Source organism: Lolium perenne, chromosome 7 (assembly GCF_019359855.2).
Source record: "Lolium perenne isolate Kyuss_39 chromosome 7, Kyuss_2.0, whole genome shotgun sequence".
NCBI lineage: Eukaryota > Viridiplantae > Streptophyta > Magnoliopsida > Poales > Poaceae > Lolium > Lolium perenne.
Genome location: NC_067250.2, coordinates 259,926,796 through 259,943,185, shown reverse-complemented (window position 1 = coordinate 259,943,185; position 16,390 = coordinate 259,926,796). Strand labels below are relative to the sequence as shown.

At 45.6% G+C, this 16,390-nt stretch overlaps 2 protein-coding genes across 15 annotated transcripts; one reads left to right on the top strand and one right to left on the bottom strand.

Annotated features, from left to right (window-relative positions):
- Nucleotides 1-1,796: 1,796 nt before the first annotated feature.
- On the bottom strand, nt 1,797-6,383 carry LOC127313081 (protein PAIR1-like). 8 transcript variants are annotated; one of them, XR_011748975.1, is made up of 7 exons: nt 6,010-6,383; nt 5,366-5,882; nt 3,944-3,993; nt 3,667-3,861; nt 2,976-3,220; nt 2,605-2,650; nt 1,797-2,006 (listed from the first exon to the last, which is right to left on the bottom strand). XR_011748975.1 is itself a non-coding variant. In XM_071823617.1 (7 exons), the coding sequence occupies exons 3-6, from the start codon at nt 3,871-3,873 to the stop codon at nt 2,626-2,628; spliced, it is 372 nt and encodes a 123-aa protein (XP_071679718.1). In that variant the 5' UTR covers nt 3,874-3,993; nt 5,366-5,882; nt 6,010-6,383; the 3' UTR covers nt 1,797-2,006; nt 2,605-2,625. The 8 variants fall into 8 exon arrangements, 1 of the variants encoding a protein (XP_071679718.1); XR_011748974.1 differs by having other exon boundaries at nt 2,605-3,058; nt 3,124-3,220; XR_011748976.1 differs by having other exon boundaries at nt 2,605-3,018; nt 3,124-3,220.
- Nucleotides 6,384-10,376: 3,993 nt separating this feature from the next.
- Nucleotides 10,377-15,342, top strand: LOC127313084 (uncharacterized). 7 transcript variants are annotated; one of them, XM_051343623.2, is made up of 6 exons: nt 10,378-11,374; nt 11,813-12,268; nt 12,900-12,963; nt 13,979-14,054; nt 14,968-15,039; nt 15,146-15,342. In XM_051343623.2, the coding sequence occupies exons 2-6, from the start codon at nt 12,107-12,109 to the stop codon at nt 15,258-15,260; spliced, it is 489 nt and encodes a 162-aa protein (XP_051199583.1). In that variant the 5' UTR covers nt 10,378-11,374; nt 11,813-12,106; the 3' UTR covers nt 15,261-15,342. The 7 variants fall into 7 exon arrangements, 4 of the variants coding, with proteins under 4 accessions (XP_051199583.1, XP_051199585.1, XP_071679140.1 ...); XM_071823039.1 differs by having other exon boundaries at nt 10,388-11,374; nt 12,900-13,001; XR_007858778.2 differs by having other exon boundaries at nt 10,378-10,956; nt 11,246-11,374; nt 12,900-14,054; nt 14,968-15,342.
- The last annotated feature ends 1,048 nt before the right edge of the window (nt 15,343-16,390 follow it).

The window sequence follows — 16,390 nt, the reverse complement described above, 5'->3', positions numbered from 1 at the left end:
TTGATTTTAACTAAAGCAGATAGCAAACTGATCCAGGAGAGTATTGTCGACATGCTTGCTACTACCTGATATTAAATCACAAAATCTTAGCTTTACTGGCCAATGGGAAAATAGTCCTATAACAAATGGTGAGATTGTCATTCCAAGGATGAAGCAACCATGCGTAATTGATGCTGAAAACACTCTATTTGGAACATTGTGCTAAACATGCAGCTGTACCATAATGTTACCATGTCCTTTTCAGCACAATAAATCAGAATTCATACTATAGTGTAGAATTGAGTGTACACTCGTGTGAGAAGTCATGTACTCATGTTAATGTGTAAATTTATCATGTTTAGAGAAACTTACTGCAATAAAATTTTAATGGACATTTGTTAAATATATCAACCCGTAGCAACGCACGGACAAATTTCCTAGTTATACTATTCTAGCATGCTGCAGATGCGACATATATGGATCAAATCTTTCCAAGCATGATGTCTTAGTCGACGTATTTTCCTCCCGTTAGCTTGTCAAGTCTCCATTCTATGCATAGGCATCAATCGTGGTCAGATTTGATCTTGCTTTATACATGGCCGGCGTTGAAGAAGTGAAGATGCCCGTGCTTAGCTGGCCATCTGCCTCGGACATCTTGGAGCGGAGGCGGGAGCAGACCATGCAAAGGGTATCTCCCTGGTGTCTACGCAGGCTGGGTCTTGGTGGCGAACAAATCGGAACGAGCCGCACCAGGGAAGAAGCAAGCAGACCGGGGGCACCGTCTGCGGGCGATCGATTTCGGCGGCGACTGCCGTCCAGGTTGATCGAGGAAGCGGCATGCTTGAGGCGGCGGACACGAAGATTCGGTGACTGCCATCAGTGTCGCATGTGCGGAGAGATCGACGGACGACGGAGCCGAGCAAGGCGAGGACGCAGCATGCTTGAGGCGGATGACACGGAGATTCTGCCAGTGCCGTTAGGGTCGCATGCATGTGATGGAGAGATCAACGAACATCAGAGGACGGAGCCGAGCAAGGAGGGGAAGCGGCATGCTTGATGCAGCGGACACGAAAATTACAGGAGAGGAAAATGCAGCGCGATGCGGACGTGCGCGTGCTGGCGAGCAGAACTGCTGCAAGATTTTCGGGGGATGGCCGGGTGGCTCGGCAAGCATGCGTGCATGTGCAAGCATAGAAAGAACCCTGGCGGCAGCTTGGATGCGCTCGGCACGCTGCTTGACATGCATACACAATTCAACCATGCAAGATCGATCAATCAATGGAGATAAGAATTGCCTCATGTCACTACATCACGGTATAAAATTTGGGGCATTTCAAAGTGCCCCAAATTTGAACCAAAGTGCCACTAATTAGCTATAGGGGCACTTTTTCAAGTGCCACCTTTACTTGCGTCTCTAAAAGTATTTGGGGCACTACCTAGTGGCACTTTGCTAAGTGCCACTAAATGCAATTAGGGGCACTTCTAAAAGTGCCACTAAATCTAATTAGGGGCACTTTGCCAAGTGCCACTAAATGCAATTAGGGGCACTTCTAAAAGTGCCACTAAATCCAATTAGGGGCACTTTGCCAAGTGCCACTAAATCCAATTAGGGGCACTTCTAAAAGTGCCACTAAATCTAATTAGGATGTGCCCCATAACATTACTCAAATACCATTTCATGTGCTGCTCACTGTCATACAAGAATGAGCACACAATATGAACATTATGCCATACAAGAATGAGCACATACTGTCATACAAAGAATAAGAACACAGTACCAACATATATACTGTCATACACACTGTCATACAAGAATCTTTGTCGCGCCCAACATAATATGTCATTATGTCTCACAGAGCAAAACGGAGACGAAAATTATGACACTCTCAGTTTGTATAATGTCAAAATCATCACCATGTTCCGACTTCGAACATCATCACTGATCAATATCATCTTCAGTTGTACCCAGACGAGTGAGATTGTACGGCATTAGTGAGCAGCATCACCTTGAGTACTGAGCATTGTACCTTGAGAGAAGTAGTAATATGATTCAGCAAAAAGGAGATGAAAAATAGAAGTGCACGCTCAGATGCTAACAGTAAGTAGTTAACCAAGTAGTTTGGTCATGTGCACATGGTGGATGCTAAAAACTTGCCTTGTTGCATACATCAATGCACAAAGGAGCATGAAATTGTGCCTACTATCTGCATACAGTTTGGTTCCAACAACATTGCTGCTGCCCTTTGGCCAGTGCTTACATTCCTCAGTGCTAGTAGAAATGTTTCAGTAAAAGCCTAATGCACAATGTCACTTGCGCAACGCTACTTCTACTCAAGTTAGCTGCTCATCTTCGCACTCGGCTGCCTACTGAATTCCTACATGATTGCTTCTATGTATACTCCTGAACCGAACACGAAGACAGTACTAAAGCATTTTTAACTGAAACTCAAATGCTCAATATGTACTGTCCTAAAGGCATTTGGATAACTCTGTAATAAAAGAGTTGTCTATCAATTACAGTAACAATATCAAAGATAGATACCCAATATCTCCATCTACAGTATAATTAGGGACAAGCACATGTGAACAAGTTAAATAATCATGTAGTAATACATCAGAACTGACCATTTGCATCAGTGAGCAGCATCACCTTGAGTACTGAGCATTGTACCTTGAGAGAAGTAGTGATATGATTCAGCAAAATGGAGATGAAAATTATACTACCAAAAAGCATGTTTTAGCCAAGTAAACATAGGTAATAGCAGGTAGGCTAAAGCTACAGAATTTATTTTAGCAGCAATTCACCAGGTGCACACCAAATCGTACTGTATGATATGTAAAAAACGGGCTCTGGGAAGGGGTACAAGCACCTCCTGGATAATAATCCCTGCGGCTCTTTCTACCAGGTTGGATAAAATGAAAAACTAGTATACATGCAGCAACAAAGGGGGGGGGGGGGGGGAATTAAAGGATAACCGGGCATAAAATCTGTGGACCTGTTAAAGCACAACAGGTAAGCTACTCTCACCAATGAACCGGCTGTGCAACAAGGAAACAGTCTTACAGATAAATAGCAAATCTGTAAAAATAAAGGAAACATTAGCAAAGCAAAGAAAAAAAGAGAAGAGGGGAATGCTGCAATACTTGTGCATTTAATCAGTTGGGTAACAAGGACACATGCTGTCGGTGCTTGCATTGCATCAGGCCAACTATTGAGAGAACTGATAGCTCTAACAATCCCCTGTACAGAGAGGCAAATATCAGCAAACTTTATATTAGTTGCTCTAGTACTTGAAGCCATGGCATTTGAGCATGTCAAACCATATACAGAATTTTACGTGTATTTTAAACCATATTTTAACTTTAACGTAAAATGCTAGAAATAAGCACTACACACACAGAGATTTGGTACTTTTTTATACCATGAATAGACAAGGAAATGATGCCTTCTAAAAATAAATAAGATACACAAGAAAATGATACGATGCCCTCGAAAAGAAAATGATACAAACCAGCTAATATGTTTATATGAAACTGAACCCACGCATATGGACATAAGAGAGGACTTCACATACAGGTAACTCAGCAAGATAGTTTCTTATATGCACATGTCAACCATCAGAATAATTTCTAAAGACAAATGAACAGAGTAGTGTCAATACTTGTGGTTGATCATAGCAATTGTACCTCCATCTCTTTTGTAAAGATTCTGAAGATGCCACCCTTCAATTGCCTCAAATCTTCCTGCATTTGCTTCAGGATTGAAAGTGTCGATAATATCTCATCGAGTTTGCTGGTGTGGTTGTTCAGAGCACTCATCTGGTCAGGATTGCTTTTTGTGCTGCCTTCAAAGAGCACCTTGAGATCGTCTTGTCCCTTAAGCTGCGGTAGCATGTCTCAATAAACGAAACTTTGTTGTTTTAAAAAAGGTAGGGAAAAGAACTGAAGCAGCGACGATGCTTACAATTTGCTGGAGAGAGGTCTCTACGAGCACAAACTTTTTCTGTATGCCTGCTGAAGAAAACAAATACATGCGCTTAGTTAGTTGATGCACTAGTTGTTAGCAACGTAGTTTGAGTGCAAAACACATGAACAAAAGTTTCAGTAGTTATGGACACCCTTATGATCAAAGTAGAAATAATGGGAGCTTACAATCTAGTGATGCCTCCTTGGGGCAAAGCTTTTGCCTTAGAAAAGAAAGAAAAAATGTGTACATTATGTTATCCTGCAATACAATCTGCTATGATCCATTTTAATCCCATCTTGAGCTAGACTTCCTTTAAACTCAAATATGGATACATTCTTATCTTCAGCTTAAAGATTACTTAGTTACAGATGGTACTTGATCTGAATGTTATGCTGATCCCACAATCTGATGCCAAAGTCAGAAAACGGACAGTTGAATATGACTGTTCAGAATCAGTAAAGCTGGTAGCTAGTTGCTACCTCAATGCCCTACTGGATTCTGTTTTGTTAGTACTCCTGAGCACTCAGCTGGCAAGGAGAACAAATGAATCTCAATATGTTGTTCAAATCTCACGATTTCACTTTCTATAGAATCAATAAAACAAAAACAGATCAGGGTTCAATATCGATCCAAGTGAACACATGGTATCAACTAATCCAGCAACCTAATCTGCTATGATCATTGTTCACGAATTCGGACGAATCACCGATTAAATGGCCAGTTAATCGCTACTCAGAGGCTTACTGACGCGAATAGCATGTATTCGGTGAGTTAACTACGTTAAGAACCATAGCTGCTCTCGGTGAAACATGTAGTAGCAAAATTCAGGAATCCACCTTTGTATAGTAGTAAGCATAATAAGAAACATAACTGCTCTCACTGAAACATTTAGTAGCAAAATTATTGTTGGTTTGGATGTAAACTCGCCCTTTAAAACAGTAGTGATTAAAATGATGCCTAAAGGGAAAATTTTAATTGATGACTAAACCTAGTAATAAGGACTGCATACTGACATCAATTTTGAACAATCATACCGCACAACTCACCATTTCAAACAGTCAAGCAGAAGAAAATGACATGGATCTCGTTTTCCTAATACTTTCAGTTATGCAGTACACGAACGATCGGCGTGCAGAAAAGTGAGAATCAAGCAGTACTTGGTTTACAAATTTGCCCAGTGAAATGTCCACTGCAGAGACTTGAACCATTTCTTCCGCGCATCAACCAAGCACAAGTGAGTTCACTGTGAGCGACTAGCAGTAACCAACACCAATTAATTCGTTGCATACTTTCATCTGTGACCAACCACAGGATTGACGGAATCATAAACTACTAGTTACCCACCAATCAATCAAATCAGGATCACCATTCACCACACAATGGCAACAGCGAAGGATCGAGGAGGGATGTAGACGATACCTGATCGCGCGCGGGGGAGGGATGGCGAGGGCTGAGGAGGTTCTCGTCGAGGGAGGCCTGGGAGATCTGCGACTGCGAATGCAAGAGCGGCAAGCTGCCACCGCCCTGAGAGAACGCCGCGCCTCCTCCGTCGCCGCCCTGAGAGAAGGCCGCGCCTCCGCCGCCTCCTACACCCTGAGAGAAGGCAGCGCCTCCGTCAGCTCCGCCCTGAGAGAACGAGCCGCCTCCACCTCCACCGATCTGAGAGAACGCCGCGCCTCCGGCCCCACCGACCAGAGAGAACGCCGCTCCTCCGCTGCCTTGCGAGAAGAGCGCGCCACCGCCGCCTCTACCCTGAGAGAAGGACACGGCTCCGCTGCCTCCGCCCTGAGAGAAGGACGCGCCGATGCTCTGCGAGAACGACCCGCCCCCTCCCTGCTAGAAGGACTTCTGCGACATCGACCGGGACCGCTGCTGCGATGCCGCCGCGGCCAACGCGGAAGCGCTGGCCCCGCCACCGCCGCTCCCCCGGTTCCTCCTAGATCACGAAACAAACACACAACGATCACACACGGAACAAATCGCGCGCCAGTAGCGAACAGATTCAGCGGGCAGCGGGAGGGGAGGGGAATTGGGGGCGGGTTGGTCGGTGAGGGGTGCTCTACCGGGGAGGGAGGACGGAGATGGAGGCGAGGTCGCACGCCTTGTTGATCTTCAGCTTCATCGCCTGGTCCGGGGGGAGGGGGTGTCGTCGAGGAGGACGCGCGGCGGCGATCGCCGGCGTGGAGAGGTGGAGGAGGATGAGGAAGGCGAGGAGCAGCGAGAGGGAGCAGACGGACCAGAAGGCAGGCTTGGAGAGGAGCGGGGGAGGCGGTGGTGGTGGTAGTGGTGGAACTGCGGCTTAACGAGCGCGGAGGCTCGGCCCGCCGCCGCCGCCGAGCCGGGCGCGCCGGTCAGCTGCGGCGCCATGTCTGATCTGACTGCGGCGGCAATGCGGGCGCTGGCTGCGGCTTGACGGGCGCTGGCTGGGATTAATTTTGGGTGGGAGTAAAGTCCAGATAATCCCCTATGTTTCAGGTTTGGGACGTTTAACCTCCTCAGATTTAAAGTGGAGCACGGATAAATTACCCCTCGAAAACTAGATAGCTGTTTTTAGCTGATTTGGAGCGTGGTTTTGGGCTTTTGGCCACTACGTTCCGCATTTCGGACGTCGAAAATGTCCGTTTACGTCGGCTCAAATGGTCGAAATCGGTTGCGCGTCCGTTTGCGTTGGGAGGGTGGCTCCAGCGGCATGACGTATTTTTTTTAGATTTTGTATTTTTTTAACATGAAAACATAATTTACATAGTAAAAGAAAGGAAAATAAAAACCCTAAAACGCCTGTGCCTACTGGTTCTCGTCGTCGCTGTCGATCACGACGAGCTCCGGTACCATCCACGGCCAGTTGGGAAGCAGCGGAACATACGCCGGTGCCGCCGGCGGTGGTGGAGGTGGAGCAGCCCAGGCAGGTGGTGGTGCGTGAGGTGGAGCAACCCAGGCAGGTGGTGGTGCGTGAGGTGGAGCATCCTAGGCCAGTGGTGGAGGTGGAGCAGCCCACTCTGGCGGAGGAGGTTGAGCATCCCACGCCGGTGGTGGAGGTGGAGGCCCCCACGAGTTGTACGACGGAGGTGGAGGCGTCGGTTACACCGGTTGCGTGGCCGAGTCCTGGAGCGCAATCGTAGGGCCTCTTCATCCGTGAGGCCTGGCTGACGAGGGATTAACCGTCAATGTCTACAGATTATAGACTTAGGGTTTCGTAAGAAGTAGAGGGAAATTAGATTTCGAAGGTTCGGCCGACAAAGGTGCTCGACTCAAGATTATGGTGGTTCTGGTGGCAAAGATTTCGATCCCTCGTTTCTCCCTCGGCTCCCCTTTATATAGGAGGTGGAGCCGAGGTTTTTCGTGTCGTACAAGTTACAAACTATCCGAGACGCATTGGGCCTTTCCTACGTTGATACAAGATTCCTATTACAACTCTACTTTCCTTATCCGAAGATCTCTGGGCTTCTGGGCCTCCAAAGCTTCGGGTCCATGGGCTTCATATCTTTTTACATAACTAGGGTACTTTATTCGGCATGCCTGCTAGGCATACCTATGTCACCGGTGGCATGATGTCGTTGGTGTACCGGGGCAGCGGCGGCTGCACTAGTCGGTCCACCTCCGAGACGAGGACGTCGAGCCTCGCGATCTCGTCGGCCATCATGTTGTCCGGGTACTCGAACTTCCAGCCGTCTGCCATGGCCAACTGCCATTCCTAGAAAATGCACGCGACGTAGTCGTCGCAGTCGTCCTTAGCCTCCTCGTTGTGGTAGGCCAGCACGTCGCGGTAGTCCTCGTCGTCGTCATCGTCCCCGTGTCGTCGTCGTTGTCATCGTCCTGTGCAGGCATCGGCGCTACCGTGTTTGACGACGAGGCGTTGGTGGACGGTCAAAAGGGCAGTCCCTGTCGCTGAGGAAGCCAGCCCTCCTCCTTGTATCCTTCTCGGTCTCACAAAGGTGCGCCAGGTGTCGGAGTCGATAGCGTAGGCGGGATCGGCGTGGAGGTCCGGCGGTAGGTACCGCCGCCTGCACCGGATCTCGGCGCTCCTATATGGCTCGCGCGCAGGCACGGGCGGGACGGGCACCCGGAGCTAGCTCAGCCGCCAGCAGCCAGGCATGTGCATGTCCCCCCAGCCGTCGCACGGCGTCCAGTTCGCGTGCATCAGTCGCGCCACGCTGACGGGCAGCGGCATTCTGTGCGGCCGCTCCGTCTTCTTGGTGCCGCTGCCGGACGCCTCGAAGTCGTTCTTCTTCCCCATGGTGCTGCGGCGGCGGTGGTGGGAGTGGAGGTGTGGGCGATGGCAGGAACGATGTCGGTCGACTTTTAAGGCCGGCCGCGCGCGGGAAACGATGCCATTGAAGGCAGCGCAGAAGCCCAGCCGCCGCCCGCCAGTGCGCGCGCAGAAGAGCCAGCTGCGACATTGATGGCGAAGTCTCTGGTGCAGACGCAGAAACGCTGACCGCGGAAGCGATGCCCACGATACAGGCTCACTGCCAGGCGGGCCCGGTGGAAAAGGGAGCGGTCATTTGGGGCGTCCGTGCAGCGTCCGCCGCGATGCATCCCAGGCGCAAATATGCGCCGGGTTTGCATCGCTGCGGATGGCCCGGTCACTATGCATCGCCCGCTGGAGCGTGTTCCAAACGCATTTTCGGCTCGAGCGGATGCAAACGGTCGCTCATCATCCGTTTGCGTCGTCCCGTTGGAGATGCCCTAAGAGATGGGGCAGGAAAGTCCACTCCTCCCCTTTCGCGTCTCTCGCCCGTATTCTACCCAACCACTCTCTACGACTGCGCGTTCGAGGAGGACGACGATGGCGTGCGCGGCGGGCTGGCAGCGGTGTCGCAGCAGCCGGCAAGTGAGCTAAAGGTGATAGTTGTTCAGGTGAGTAATGATCAATTGTGGCACTTAAAAGTGCCCCAAAAGGTATACATCTATTGGGGCACTTCAAAAAGTGCCCTAGTAGATATACACATATTGGGGCATTTGAGAAGTGCCCCAATAGGTATACAATTAGGGGCACTTCAAAAAAGTGCCACTAATTGGCTACTATTAGGGGCACTTTAACAAGTGCCACTAGGACAAGTGCCCCTATATCTATACCGTGGTGTAGTGTGTACACAGCCTGCCAGCGTCGCCGAGCCGCATAAACGCGTGATTTTTTCTCGGCGCTATGTCGCCTAATTATCGTTTTCGCTCCTGTTCATAATCAGGTTGTCAACATCCGCCGGGTTTCAAAAAAGGTTGTCAACATCCGCCGAGTCTATCGAATAAAAGGACCAGCATGACGGCGCCATATGGATCTACATATGGCCTCATGAAATCACCTGGATGGATAATTAGCTGCATAGCATGCATGTACACGTACAAAGGAGCAGATCGAATAGAAGGAACACCAAACCAGTTACTTAAGATCAGAACATCAGGTATGTATACGCATGCATACATCAGTATTGATGCATGAAACGCATCTTCATGCAACTTTAATTTTAATTGATCATAGCATAGAATAATTTTCAGGTATAGGCTGTTTCATGCTATCCATTGGTGGTCCATCCTTAAAAAAGTTGTGCGCGCATAACAATAATTACTATCAATCATTAAAAATTCCACTCCCTGCGATTCATAATATGCGCTGTGGGTTTAGTTCAAATTTGAACTAAATCCACGACAATTATTATGAATCGGTAGTATGCCACCATATATCAGCGTTTAAATTAATGATTTGTAGGCGTACTCAATATCTAGAGTGACAAGACTTGGTGAACTTGAGAGAGCACGCACTTAAGAGAGAAAATAAACATAATTTAAGACATAGAAAATTTGGAGTAGAAATAATATGTGTTAAGAACATAAATAGACACACCGTAGATGATTTAAACAATAGAAACAACATAGGTGCCCTGAGGATAGGAGGTATGTGCATGTTATGAACTCGAGAGAGCACAATTTTAAGAGTAGTAAAAAAATATATACATGGACAATTTGGAGTTGAAATAAAATGTGTTAGAATACAGATAGATGCATCATAGTTGTTAGGAATAGAAATGGTGCGGGTTGTGCATTTTAGCAACACACGTAAATTACAGTTGCATATTTGATATAATCTTTTTTGTGTTGTTGTGTGGCCATCTCACAAAATGTTTATCAGACAATAAATATGTACCTAATGCTTAAGCAACTAATCTAATACTATGAAACAATTTACTAGCTATAAGTACTATACTATTTGGTAACAAACTTCTTTTTTCTCACAATTTTGATTTTTTTTGGGGATTAACCCTGGGTTAACACGTGTAGATTTAGATAGTTTGATTCTTCTGTGTGCACTTTCAATGCTCTCTAGCAATAGATTGATTCTTTTATGTGCACGTTTGGTGCTCTCTAGCATTTTTAGGAAGCCTGGAAAACACATGTGCAGTTGCTTTCTTTTGCTTCTTCCTTAACTGTAGCCTTGGTGAGGATGGTCAAAGCGGTGCCTCCGCCGCTTAACGCCGTGTCGGTTCCCGAGACCAGTCAATTTACCGTCTGTCTTTCTCACTCTCCTCTTCCTCACCATGGCCGGCACGGTGCCGCTCCCCTCCGTGGCCACAACCAGCGCCGCCGCACTTTTCCGCACCCTCCTCCTCCCTTCCGTTTCTCCGCCACCGGTGCTTTCCCCTATGCGCGCGTCCTCTCCCATTCCCCTTCAGTAGGCGGCGGCGCTATGGCATCGGGGTGGGGCGCGCGCCGATCTGCGTGCGGCGGTTCGGGTGGCAGCGAAGACGTCGTCGTGGAGGCAGGCCAGCAAGCAGGGAAAGGGCGCACCCTCTCTATTCCCTATCAGCAGGCGGCGGCTCCATGGCATCGGGGCGGGGCGCGACCTCGGGAGACAGTTGGGGTGGCCGCGATGGCGTCGGTGTGGAAGCAGGCCGAAGGAATTTGGGAGACGACGCCATCGGCAAGGATGCGGCCCAGCGAGCATGGAGCGGGAACGATGGAGACGCTCGCGACCACAGGTCCGGCGGCAACGAACAGCTACACGCGCCGGTGCGCAGGTACGTCGTCCATCTCCATCTAGAACGTATGGATGTGCCCCCGTCCTCCAGGATAGCGGTGAATTGTGCGACACCAGCGATTGGTCGTCCCTCCCCCTTCGCTGGCCCCTGGAGGCTATGGCGATAGCGGTTTAGTCCGTGTGGTTCCCTCACAGAGCCCATAGCCCATACAACCCAACAGGCCAGCATACAGCACTGCTCAGACTCTGTTCGCTCGCTCTAACTCTGAGATTCGACAAGATTGCCTCTCTCTCTCTCGATTCGGAAGGGTTAACTCGCACAGCGGCAGGCGGCGCGACATCCGTATCGAGTAGCGAGGGCGGAGTCAGCGCCTCAGCGAAGCAGCGATGGCAATCGGCGGCCTGCGGGAAGCGTATCAGCGGGCGCGGCCAGGCCAGGGCCAACGATGGCGGACCAGGTACTGCCTCAAGTCTTCGGCCGGCATGTGCTGATGTGCATCTAATTTCCTAGCAGATTAGGAACTGGCCGCTCATGCTAATGAGTGTATACGGCCACATAGATTAGGAACTTCAACTGTTTAGCAGATTAGTAGACTAGCACTAGCAGATTTAATTTTCTAGATGCAAGCTTCAGAATTCCTGAATTTTCCCTTTTTTAATGTAATGAAGAAGAGTGCTGCTGACAAATTTGTTACTTAGTGTAGTATTAATAATTATTATGGAATTATGATTTTATTTCTCATGTATTGCAGTATTGGTACTTGATTAAAAGGTGGAACCTTCGAGTACTAAAATTATGGTCTTATCACTTATTTATATCTGCTGTTTTAGTTCGTACATTGTACTGAGGTTTTTTTTACGGTGAATACCTAACATCTATTTCATGGAGCCGCCAGCCGCCCCGGCGTTCCCCAGGACGATGACCCGGTGGGTGAATGAGCTCGACGGGCGGTACTCCCTCCCCCCTCCACCCTCTTCATCTCTCTCTCGGGTGGAAGCCGAGAGACGACGAGGCTTCACGCCCTACGTGGATGGAGGCACGACGGTCGTAATCGTGGGAGTGTCCATGGTGTCAAAGGGCGCCAACCAAGGCGAGCAGGGTGACGCGGCCGTGGCGAGGCGGCGGTGAGCAGAATTTGGGAGCGGCCGACAAAGATGGAGTCTAGCAGCACCGCGCGACCAACCAAGAAATGAGCTATCACGGTGCGCACAAGCAATGTCGGTTACCATCTCCAGCGTGCCATGGGATTGACCACGAGCCGTGCAGACTAGGACAAGGACGGTGGTGTGCACGCCATGCCCTTGATGATCTTGATGCCGCTGTATCATGGAGCTCTAGCTTGCTGCCTCAGGTACAGCTCTCCGCCATCCCTCCCTCTCTTATTTCACAATTCCTATATACAGTCGCTGTATTGAATCAGTTCTTTTAGTATTCTGGAGAGAGTAAAGATGGTCGGCTGGTAGGCTGGCATGGTGTTGATGCAGTAGATCGTCATGCTCTTATTTGCATCCTTAGGCCGCCCAATGTGCATACGAACTTAAGTTCAGACGATTCTTAGTGTTCCTCTCTTTGCACAACTCAAGACCTATAGAATAGAAAATAAAGATCTTAGCTTTGTTCAGTATGCTCAAAATTAACCTGTCCAATCAAGCTCGATATTCGTATCAAGAATAATTAAAAATGTTTCTGAAACCAGATGCAACCTAAAATTTGTACACTAACCATGGAACTATCATCCAGTATTTAGCTAGGCAGTAAATGGGTAAGTGTTTTACCTAATAGTATGTTGAATAGTCTAGATGGTGAGACAATTATAGAGCTAAGACTGTTTTTCTCATATTGTATTCAATTTATATGCAACTGAAGAGTTTAAACTTTGAAAAAAAACTAAGATATTGTAGTATATAGGATAAATCAGTTTCTGTTTGGTCTTTTTGAGACTTAGATCATAAGAGTGCATATTTTACCACTTTGCATTTCAGAGTGTCACGAAGAACCTCTCATTGGGAGCCGAAGCTTTCTGCCTTGCACAACAAAGGAATTCAGGTGTTGGTTTTATTGCTAGATATGACACGAAGGAAATAGTAGGTATTTTGTATTTGTTATCTCATATAGAATAGTTAGGTATTTGGAATGTATTACTCTGCATTGACAATATAGTTGTATTGATATACAGTGCCATTCATGGGGTAAGCATTGCATATACTTGCTTTGTCTTAATTAATCGAAACTTCCTATGTTTTCCTACAATGCATTTACTTTCTTAGTGCTACAAAAATGCAACAACTAGAACGGTAGATTTCCTACATATCAATATAAATAGGTTACCAACTGAAAGTTTTTATTAAACATTCCAGCATAATCTTGGTGAGATTTGATTATGGAAGTTTTGGGCCTTTATAGTGCTTCTCTCTACTGCAGCTGCACTACACATGAATTGAGAAATATATATTGATTCTTTCATGCAATTGAGTTTTTCTTTATTCAAGGAAATAATTAATGATATGTCCAAATGTTCTTTTCTTATACTGAACTATTTAGTAACCTCAGTTCAGTTCTGGTTTGCCCATGCATGTTCTACATTCATGTTCCACAGAGTAGATGTATTTGTTGTTCTTTGCCACTATATCACTCTTCTAGCACAGGTCATAGCTGTTGACATGAATTTTCCTTGCTCTAGAAAATATATTTTCATGTGAGGAGATGCCGTGCCTGTAAGTCGAACTGTCCAAGCACCAAAACTAGAACTGCTAATGAATTGTTCCTGTGGGAAGACCATATCCCTATTAAGAGATGCAATCACCAAAATTCTTATGCAATATCTTTTTTACCTCTGAATTTGCAGCAAGAGATTATTCAAGAGAAAAATATTTGACATTTTTTTACCTTATTCCTTTTCAAAGGATTGGCATTAATCATACCTATGCGAAGTCATTATGGAAGATGAAAGATCAGGGAAATCATATTCGAGCTAACAAACCTGTGGATCATCTCAAAGAATTGTTCTGGGTATATAGTTCAGTTCCATATAAATATTAACCTCAGTATTTTTCCAATGCAGATATTTCTCATGCATGTACATGTGCCTCAGGATTTGAAACCCCAACAGAAGATTGGCAATATCTACTTCAATGCTGGTATGCAACATGATCTGTGAGTAGAGCTTAGTAGGCAACCTTTTAATATCTGTGATAGCATAGCCTTTTTTAATATGGATTTTGGTAACATCGTATTTTAGAGAGTTTTTGTAGAAGGATAAAACTGAAATCAACCCAAGGTAGGGATGAGTAAGTAGTGGTACTATTTTGCTGTTCTCTCCATTTATTAAGACGTGATATAGTTCCCAGTGGTACTATTGTGTTGTTTTCCTAATTTGCTCTTACTCTTAGAGATTTTAAAGTCTGCCGATGCATTTCTACGTTATGAAAGCACCAAATTCTTTCTTGATTTGATTCGAGATACTCATAGCATGAAAGACACATTGACAATTACTACAGATGCAGTACCATTTCACCACTCATTAGATAAAGGTGGTGTCAGGAAGTAAGTCTTACGAAAGTTCAGCTCCGAAATGTTCTGTTTCTGGTAGCGTAACAGAGTACCTGCTCCTCAATTTTATCTTGATTTATTATGTTATTTCCTGTCTTTATCCAACTGCATGTTTGGTCATGCACGCCAAACGTGAGGGGGAAATCAGTGTCCTGCACTTGAACAACACCAGAGTAACATTAAAGCACAAGTGCACAACATGGAGGAAGTTGTATCAACACATTGACCGAAAATGACAGTACCGGAAGTGATATGTGTTGTTTGAGTTCTCTACTTCTCCGTGATGTCTTCTGAAATCTGGATGACAAAAAAAGCATATGTAACAATCCTACAATGTGTGTGTCATGTTGCGGGCCAGATTAGTAAATTACTATGTCGTCCAAAGGATGAGCATATTTTTGGTGAATAAGTTCGAGTAGTTCAAAATTATTGGATTTAATTAGTCTCTTCTACTAATTTTTGTATGTGTTCTGATTGATGCTCTATATTTTTCTCTCTCAGTTTCTCAAGGAAGGGAAGGCCAAATGATGCCCAAGTAGGTCATACAGGAATGTTGTCTGTGCTGTCCAGAAAGTAAGATCAGTTGGAAATTATGGATGTTGGTGCTGCATATTGTATCCATTTTATTTGTGTTTCGGAGTTCTTTGTCAATGATATGTATGCGTTTTTTTATTCTTAGGGTTTGGGTAGCGGAGATTATGGTGAAAAAGAAACATCAAATAGTTAATTTCACTAATTTATATATCAACAATGTATATATGCAACATATATCTTCCATGTATCGCCTTATGTAGAGCACCCTTTGGGGTGAGGATATAATTATGGTCTCCCTGCTTTTAATAGTAGTAATGAATTATGGAGGATAAATTTTAAATATCCATTTGCTATTGTCACTATCAAACAAATTATCTCCTTTATCCGGGGGATAATCGGTTGTCATTCCTTGGGGTCAACTCAGCCAATGAGCCTGTCATTGCAAAGTTTGTGGTTGTGGGCATTATCTTTTTCTATTCTGAGGTACACCAAATGCACATGTCATATTGTAAGCTTTTTGTCTGTATTCCATGCCTATACGAGATACTTGAAAAAGCTCTGTAATCTTACAGCAGAAACTCAATTCGGCTCCCGGGTGCGTATGATCCCTCTACCATAAAAACATATTTCCAAGTGTTAAAAAATTTTGACAAAAAAATTTACATGTACATCTCCATAACATATGTGTATTCGTCAAGTTTCACGAAAAAATGATATTTTTTGTAGTCTAAGCGAAAAAGAGAAAATTTATCTTGTGACAAGTCTTTGTTTTAGCACCGAATTTTGTCTTTTTTACACACGCCACATGACATGTCGATTTTTCATGAAACGACTTTGTGAGCGCGTAGCACATGAAGATGTACGTGCGAAATTTTTGTTTCAATTTTTTTGACATTTTAAAATGTGTCTAACATGTATTTCAAGATAAAGGGAGCATACGCTCTCATGTGTCAAAACATCACTCCCATCTTGATCTTGATGTAAGACATAACTAACTACTATAAAAACTTGCAAAGATTGTAAAATTTAGTTTCATACCTCAACATCTCACCAATCTAAAATAATACTAGATATTCGTTAGAGTTTGCACGATAGAATGGCAAGATTGCCGTGCTGTGCCGCCCAGCTGAATTGGTGTCCTCGATATTTGGAGTATTTGGTGTCGGGTATCCTATGGTTTCACCATGTGTGTCGAGTTCTTGAATTCAAATTTTTTATTATTTCATTATTTTTTGAATGGTGTAGTAAAATTTGAGACAGATCTAAACTTGGTAGCTATTATGCACATCAATGTAGCCATACATGATGAATTAACATCCATGATGTAGCTATTCTGCATCTCAATGTACCCATATATTTTTGCTTGGTAGATGGTTGCAACCACGTTATG

What these genes read in the sequence shown, in the direction of transcription:
- LOC127313084 (XM_051343623.2), top strand. Translation starts at nt 12,107, where the DNA reads ATGAGCTATCACGGTGCGCACAAGCAATGTCGGTTACCATCTCCAGCG. An exon ending in GCTCTAGCTTGCTGCCTCAG is followed by an intron (nt 12,269 to 12,899) that starts GTACAGCTCTCC and finishes TTTGCATTTCAG; the next exon opens with AGTGTCACGAAGAACCTCTC. An exon ending in CAATATCTACTTCAATGCTG is followed by an intron (nt 14,055 to 14,967) that starts GTATGCAACATG and finishes TTTCTCTCTCAG; the next exon opens with TTTCTCAAGGAAGGGAAGGC.
- LOC127313081 (XM_071823617.1), bottom strand. Translation starts at nt 3,873, where the DNA reads ATGCTACCGCAGCTTAAGGGACAAGACGATCTCAAGGTGCTCTTTGAA. An exon ending in CCAACTGATTAAATGCACAA is followed by an intron (nt 3,019 to 3,123) that starts GTATTGCAGCAT and finishes CTTGTTGCACAG; the next exon opens with CCGGTTCATTGGTGAGAGTA. An exon ending in TACCTGTTGTGCTTTAACAG is followed by an intron (nt 2,651 to 2,975) that starts GTCCACAGATTT and finishes ACTTCTCTCAAG; the next exon opens with GTACAATGCTCAGTACTCAA.